General features: G+C 38.4%; 1 protein-coding gene across 4 annotated transcripts in view; it reads left to right on the top strand.

Annotated features, from left to right (window-relative positions):
* LOC107713827 (RNA-binding motif, single-stranded-interacting protein 3-like) overlaps window positions 1-6,978 on the top strand; it is a 134,645-nt gene that overhangs the window by 121,758 nt on the left and 5,909 nt on the right. For all 4 annotated transcript variants that reach the window (XM_016519456.1, XM_016519458.1, XM_016519455.1 and 1 more), the window contains one exon: window positions 6,396-6,506. In XM_016519456.1, the coding sequence (XP_016374942.1) occupies window positions 6,396-6,506 (111 nt within the window). The remainder of the gene's footprint in view (window positions 1-6,395; window positions 6,507-6,978) is intronic.

Below are 6,978 nucleotides of genomic sequence, written 5' to 3'. Positions count from 1 at the left end.
ACATATATATATATATACACACACACATATATATATATATATATACACGCACACATATATTTTTTTTTTATCTATTATTCTTTTTTTTTATTACATTTTACACCATTTTTTCTTCGAACTTTTCTACACACCTCCTAGCACATTCTTCCCCAGTTTTAAAGCCTCTGACCACTTTTATGAAACTGTTATGGTGCTCTTTGTCATTTTGGAGCTCGACAGCTAACATTTTTGTTATGGCAGAAAAGAATTTATAGGCATTTGGAACCACATGAGGATGAGCAAATGATAACAGAATTGTCATTTTTGGGTGAACTGGCCCTTTAAGGGCAGATGACTCAAGGATCTGTTCCTCCAGTCAGTCTGCAGTCTGGATCAGATAAATAGTTTCCTTGTCTGAGCTCCATCGACACAACTTTGTCAACCTGGAGACACTTTTTTTTTCTTGTTCTCTGTCTCACTGCACAAATACACAGGTACAAACTACCTCTCTTGTGTTCTTTCCCTTAACTCTTGTATAAGAAGGCAACCCCTTGGCTGAGGTCTGGAGGTCTGCCCACCGTCTCTTTGGCTCCCACCTGAACTTGGATTTAGTGTAAGCCAGGGGTCTGCATTCCACTGTGGAAATGGCCAAAGGTAGTCTGGGATCAGGGCTTTTTCTTTGGCAGGGCCTGAAAAAAGTCTTCAGTCAGCTCTTTCCAGATCCGCAGCAGGCAGACGCAGGGCTTTATATGATCCTGAGCAACTCAAGAAGTGAAACAGGGTTATAGAATAGGAGGCAGATGTCTGACTAGATAATGATATTCCCGACTTGTTGTGTGAGTGTGTGTGTGCATGTGTAGTCGGATGGGAGGTTTGATGATCATGACTATGTTGTGTAAATGTGTTTGTAGCCAAACCCTCATATCTAATGATCTGGCAACCCATCAAAAAGACCTCAGCTGCCTGGGAGAGAGAGAGAGAGAGAGAGAGAGGCAGTGGGAGTCTGTGAGCTGATCTCTGCCTAATTTGAAAATCCTGGAAAGAAAACAAAGGCGGAAGAAATCATGTTTTTTTTTTTTTCATGAGTCCTGCGAAGAGAGAAGGCAAGCAATTAAAAGTGGCTGAGAAAGGGAAGCATTGTTATTGAAGAACGCCGCTGCATTTGGCACCTTGTTACCGTGGAGACACGTGACCATAGCGACCGGAGCCGGCCGATGAGGGTTTAAGCAGATCAGCAGACAATGGAAGTGCTCTGAGCTCCTACTCCGCAGTGCAGTGTGTGTGTGTGTGTGTGTGTGTGTGTGTGTGTGCGCGTGTGTGGGGGCTCACTTGTGTCCTTATAAGGGTTGAGTAAAATTCAGAAATTAGGAATTGCTCTCCTTTTAAATCACAAATGTGAATTTGAATTGAATTGACCATGAACCCCAGGATGCTAAATTGGAATTTAAATGGGCATGACAAGAGGAATTTACTGGTATGCAATTCAAAAGAAGTTCAACAAAGTCACGCATCAAAAGAGTTTCATTAGTTCAGCACGGCAACAAAATGGCCAAGAACAGATCACTTTTCAACCTGCTTCATGTAGTTTGGCTCAGACTTTAGGGAAATTTAAATTGTAAGTTAATTCGCCATTTTATTATCGGCTATTAGTTAATATAGTGAATACAACATATCTATATATTATTTTACATTTTTTATATATTTTATTATTTTTGTGAAAACAATTCGGTTTCATGCTGTAACTCTAAATTCTTTCTCCAGTCTCAAATTCACTAATCTGAAATGCATCCACTAATTTAGCTTCAAATGAATTTTACATTCTCAGATGTTAGTTGTTTTGTGTTTATGTTTGTTGTCTGTATTTATTTCGTTTTATGTTTTACTGGATAACATGGCAAAAAATACAGATTCTTTGCTATTTATTTCTATTTTTGCAGTATTGCAAAATTATCAACAGTATCTTGGCCAACCAGCTTTACAAGAAAGCCCATGCTGGTCGACCACTATAGAATAAACCAACATTGAAATTCATGCATGTGTAAGCTAGTCTTTTCAGCAGGGTAGCTGCACAGATGTTGTCAGCAGGGCACACACACACCAACCAGCAAGCACACACTTACCCACAATCCACCACCCAGAGGGCCATCACTCAACTGTACCTGTTACTTTCCATCTTAGCGCAGAGAAGAATCCCCAGCCGCCCTAACCAAATCACATCCTGGAAATGAGCATTAATGAATCAAGGCTGCAGTGCATTAGGGCAAAGCCACTTGAAGTGGAACCGCCATGCAAGAGGAGAGAAAAGAAATGAAACGCTTCTCTAAGCCCCCGCTAGTCACGGCCATTTGCAGAAACAAAGAAGCCCATGTTTGAGTAAAGATTTGAGTTTATCTCAGCCCCATCGCAGCCCGAGAATACTCTGTTGGGATTGACGGGGTGTTGTGTGTGTGCGTGAGAAAGAAAAAATGCATGGTATATGTTTTTCTTAATGTTTTTAAATGGTGGGAATTGGTGGTTATGCCTTGGCACATTTCGCTTAAGATTAATATCAAACATCCTCCCTGGCAGCCTGCTTTTTATAAAGCACTGGTACCTGAGAGAGACAAAAAGATTGACTTCCTTTTCCTGTCTCTATTTTAGATGTCTTGGCAAAACACTCTCCTTCCTCTGATGTCACGGGAGATTTCTGCTCGTCTAGTTTACATCGGAAATCTCTGGCTTTAAACGGCAGCCACCGACGTTTTGGCTGCCAGAACTCGAAAACATCAGCTTAGATGAATGTATATTCGGTCTGAGGTTGGAAGTGAGTTTACAGGCTGTTGTCTGAAGAGGGAAATCTCATTGGCTGTCTCAGAAATCCCTCTCAGAATGTCACTCACTTTCCGAATACTTCCCCTCAGGGAAATGAAGGAAAAACACACACGTACGCACAAGCTCGGCTTTAATCATCTGTCTAAGTCTCACACTGATACGGCTGTAAATTAGAGTGGAGAATTATTCAGCATGGATTTCTTTTTTCCTTTGCTCATTATGAAAGCTTGTCGCGGGGCGGGGGAACTGTTAGCTCGAGGCTCTCGCGTCTGAAAGCTGAGCGGGGCGGCTGAACGGTTTACCTCTGAAAGCTTGAATAGAGACAGAGCGCTTCTGACACCAAGTGCTTGTACAGTTTATTCTTCAAGCGCAGGCAAGCACCAGCAGCACCAAGCTGTGCTAGCTGAGAGACAGACTGAAGCTCACATGTTTGTGAGTGTGTGTAAAGGCTTTTTTTTTTTACTGTTGGTGCACCCAAAGAGAATGTCTCTTTCAGAGCTCTTCAGAAACTGGTACATTTTACCTGGAGTAACCAGCCGTTTTGTGCTAGAAATGACTAACAATCCAGATACAATACTGGCATATCATCGTATCGTACATTTGATCATCGATGATCATGTTCTCCAGTATGATTTATGATGATTCAAATAGCATTTTTTTCTTCAGTAAGAAGCAAGAATACCTAACCAGTGTACAAAGGTGGTCACATGATAAGTGTCACAAATTGACTTATTTGATTGGTCACTAATCAAATAAGTCAATTTTGTGACACTGATCATGTGAACTCCTTTGTACAAACTGGTCAGATTTTCTTGGTTGGAAATAATGCAGAAACCTATTATAAATTACTCATTCATGTTGCATTAATGTCACATCATTAAACTGCTTATTTCCAGCTTTTAATTGGATTTTGAGTCCCATATTTTCTGTGCTGCATAAATGCACTTAGTCAGGAGCCATAACACAAGTGTCACATGCTTGAAAGCTGATGCTCTTCCACAGCTGAAAAATTCGGAAGACCTACGCTGATTGTCATGACAACGATGAGACGCAGAGTGAAAAGAAGGGCTCTATAGCGGTGCGAGACACTGAAGTGCCAGTGGGAAGACAAATATAATTTTAAGATTTCAGTGTTTTAAGAGAGTAATCAGACATTTAGTCATAAATATATACTTCTTCCTAGAAAAGAATAAATAGAAAATCATGACTTTTATTCACACATTGATATCTAGACCAGATAATGACCATAGATAGCTTAAAATCTTGAAAAGCAACAATAACTAGACTTAAGTCAATATGGTTTGCTATTTGCAACCCATTTTACGTGCATAATGTGGCATGTTTCCAGGTTAAACAGTATATTGAATGAGGAAAAATGTAAGGTGGAACCTGATTTTATTAAGGGAATATTGATTGGATGGTGAAAAGGTGGTGTTACATACCAGAATAAAGCCTTAGTGTTTGTTAAAACCATACTTAAAACCTTTTTAAAACCTGCTGGTTTACATTCTTCAACAGTCCGCTTGGCTAAAGTGATGAAAGTTATTACTGTGTTCATAAGTTTGGAGTCTCTTATGTTCATCAAGGCTGCATCTATTTGTTCAAAAATACAGTAAAAGCAGTAATACTGTGAAATGTTATTACAATTTGAAATAACTGTTTTCTATTTGAAAGTATTTTATTTCATATGGTCCTGTGATTGCGCAGCTCAATGTCAGCATCATAACTCCAGTCTTCAGCATCACATGATCCTTCAGAAATCATTTTAATATACCGATTTGCTGCTTAAGAAACATTTCTTATTGTTATCGATGTTAAAAGAGTTAATGCTCTTGTATATGTATATTGATACATTATATATTTTTGATATACTATGATATTTTTTTCCAGGATTCTTCAAAAGAACAGCATTTATTTGAAATGGAAATGTTTTGTAACATTATAAATCTCTTTAATCATGAAGACAAACATTTTCTTTAAAACAGCATGCTCTAATGAATCGTTCACAAAAAGGCCAAGAACGTGCCTTGGGACAGTAAATAGGGTTCATTTTGATTTCATGTTGACTTTAAGTAACTCTGCCGTCAGGACTGATGAATTTATACTTGCTACTTTAGAGAAGTGATTTTATACCGATAAGAGTCTACAACTCAACACTACTAACAGGAAAGAGTCCCTCATAAACTGTAACCAGAGCTGTACACGGCACAATGGTTTCTCATCATCCCAACCTCAGCCAAACCATCTGAGAAGAATTGAACTTTCTGACAAACTGTTTGACGGAGGGTCTCCTCGGAAAGATTAATCCTAATCAGGTTGGCATGTGAAAATGAGCGTGTGCTTACGTCTCTAGCCTAGTTCTGTGAAAGCGGTCATGTGACGGCATCAGATGACAGCTCAGGTCAGCGGTTGCAAATTGCAGACGTCTCTCTCTCTTTTGTCTGTACCTCACATGTGTTGGCACTCTCATCCCAGTGTGCATGAAACATAAACACACCCGTGGCAGGGCTCGACAGTGCGACCATTTCAGTCGCATTTGCGACTGAAAAAACAAAGACAGCGGAGCCGCTGCGCATCTCCATTCTAACACAGCGGTGTTTCATTTATGAATGAATGGGCATTTCTGAACGGATCTAGTGAGTCAGTGATTCATGATTACCCATTCATAAAGACAGTCACTTGATTCATTCCTGAATGATTCAGCCGTTCGAATGAATCAATTGAATGAATGATTCAGTGATAAAAATCAGTGACTTGCCGCCACCTGCTGGCAGTTTTAGTTTCATTTTTAAAGTATCTTTTCAGTTATTTAAATCATTTAATATTTCTATATTCAAATTTTTATATTTAAAACATTAATATCATCATGGATTTATGGATTTAATTGCACTCATTCCACTTCTGAGCTTCATTAAATGTCTGAAAGTACACCAAGCCACTTTTGTGTTCTTCTGTGCCACCTCTACAAATTAATTTTGTTAATACTGATTTCGATTGATTTTTAACTTATGTTTCTTATTCTACTCTTATTCTGTCGTTTTAATTACAATTTTTAAAAAGCTTATAAAATATAATTTTTTTAAGAATTTGACAGAAGATGACATACTTTTAATAAAGTTAGAGGAGTCAAATATTACCTCGTAATGGGAAGGCTACTTTTTGATAACGTTTTGGATTATTGATTAGAAGGTGCTCCTAAAATTTTGAACTTGCTCCTAAATTTTTTAAGTTAGGAGCACAAGTGCTCCTAAAAAGAAAAGTAAGCGTCGAGCCCTGCGTGGTGTGGAGCAGCTCTGCTGTTAAGTGAGCAATGCATCATCTCTGCAGAAGTATGCATGACACGTATTTGGATCACATTATTTCACTTGTTGAAGTGGAACAGCTCACGTCTGGCCCTCATAATAGGGCCCAGCTGCGGCCGTACAGGCCAATGAGATGAGTGAAAGAAGGAGAGGGTTTTTTGTGGAGAGCATGACTGCATGATCAGCCCGTTGACGCTAATGAAGTCGTCCAGATGTATTGTTGAATGGTAGCTCATTTCCTCTCCCATCCTTCACGTGGTTTGACCTGTAATAATGTGTGTTTGTGTTTGTATATGTGTGTAGGGTGCTGTGATAACGCCAGCCATGGACCACACCATCTCCATGCAGCCCGCTAACATGATGGGACCCCTGACCCAGCAGATGAACCACCTGTCCATGGGTACCACTGGCACTGTGAGTGTGTCCTCTGCCTTCATCGTAAGGCCTGTTCACCTTCTGCTGGTCTGAATCGCAGAGGAGCTGAAGAAAGTTAAATGCTAATTAAAAGTTTGCAAACTGTTATGGAAAAACAGAACAAGGAAGTTTAGCGCTAATTCAAAATACTTACTGTATAGTATATTACTATAAAGTGTAACTGTATATAAATAAATTAGTGCTGTGAAATGATTAATCGCATCCAAAATAAAAGTTTTTTACATGATAAATATACACAGTACACACACATATATTATGTTTATATAAATACACACACATGCATGTATATATTTAAGAAAAATATGTTTTGTTTATATATAAAATATTAATATTTATATAAAATATCAATTATATTTGAATATAAATATATATATATATATATATATATATATATAATATATACATGTATGTTTGTGTATTTATATATACATAATAAATATACACAGTACAC

The sequence above is a fragment of the Sinocyclocheilus rhinocerous genome, unplaced genomic scaffold (genome assembly GCF_001515625.1).
Source record: "Sinocyclocheilus rhinocerous isolate Xijiao unplaced genomic scaffold, SAMN03320098_v1.1 scaffold779, whole genome shotgun sequence".
Taxonomy (NCBI): Eukaryota; Metazoa; Chordata; class Actinopteri; order Cypriniformes; family Cyprinidae; genus Sinocyclocheilus; species Sinocyclocheilus rhinocerous.
Note: the sequence above shows the minus strand (reverse complement) of the source record. Positions and strands in the feature narration are given on the sequence as shown.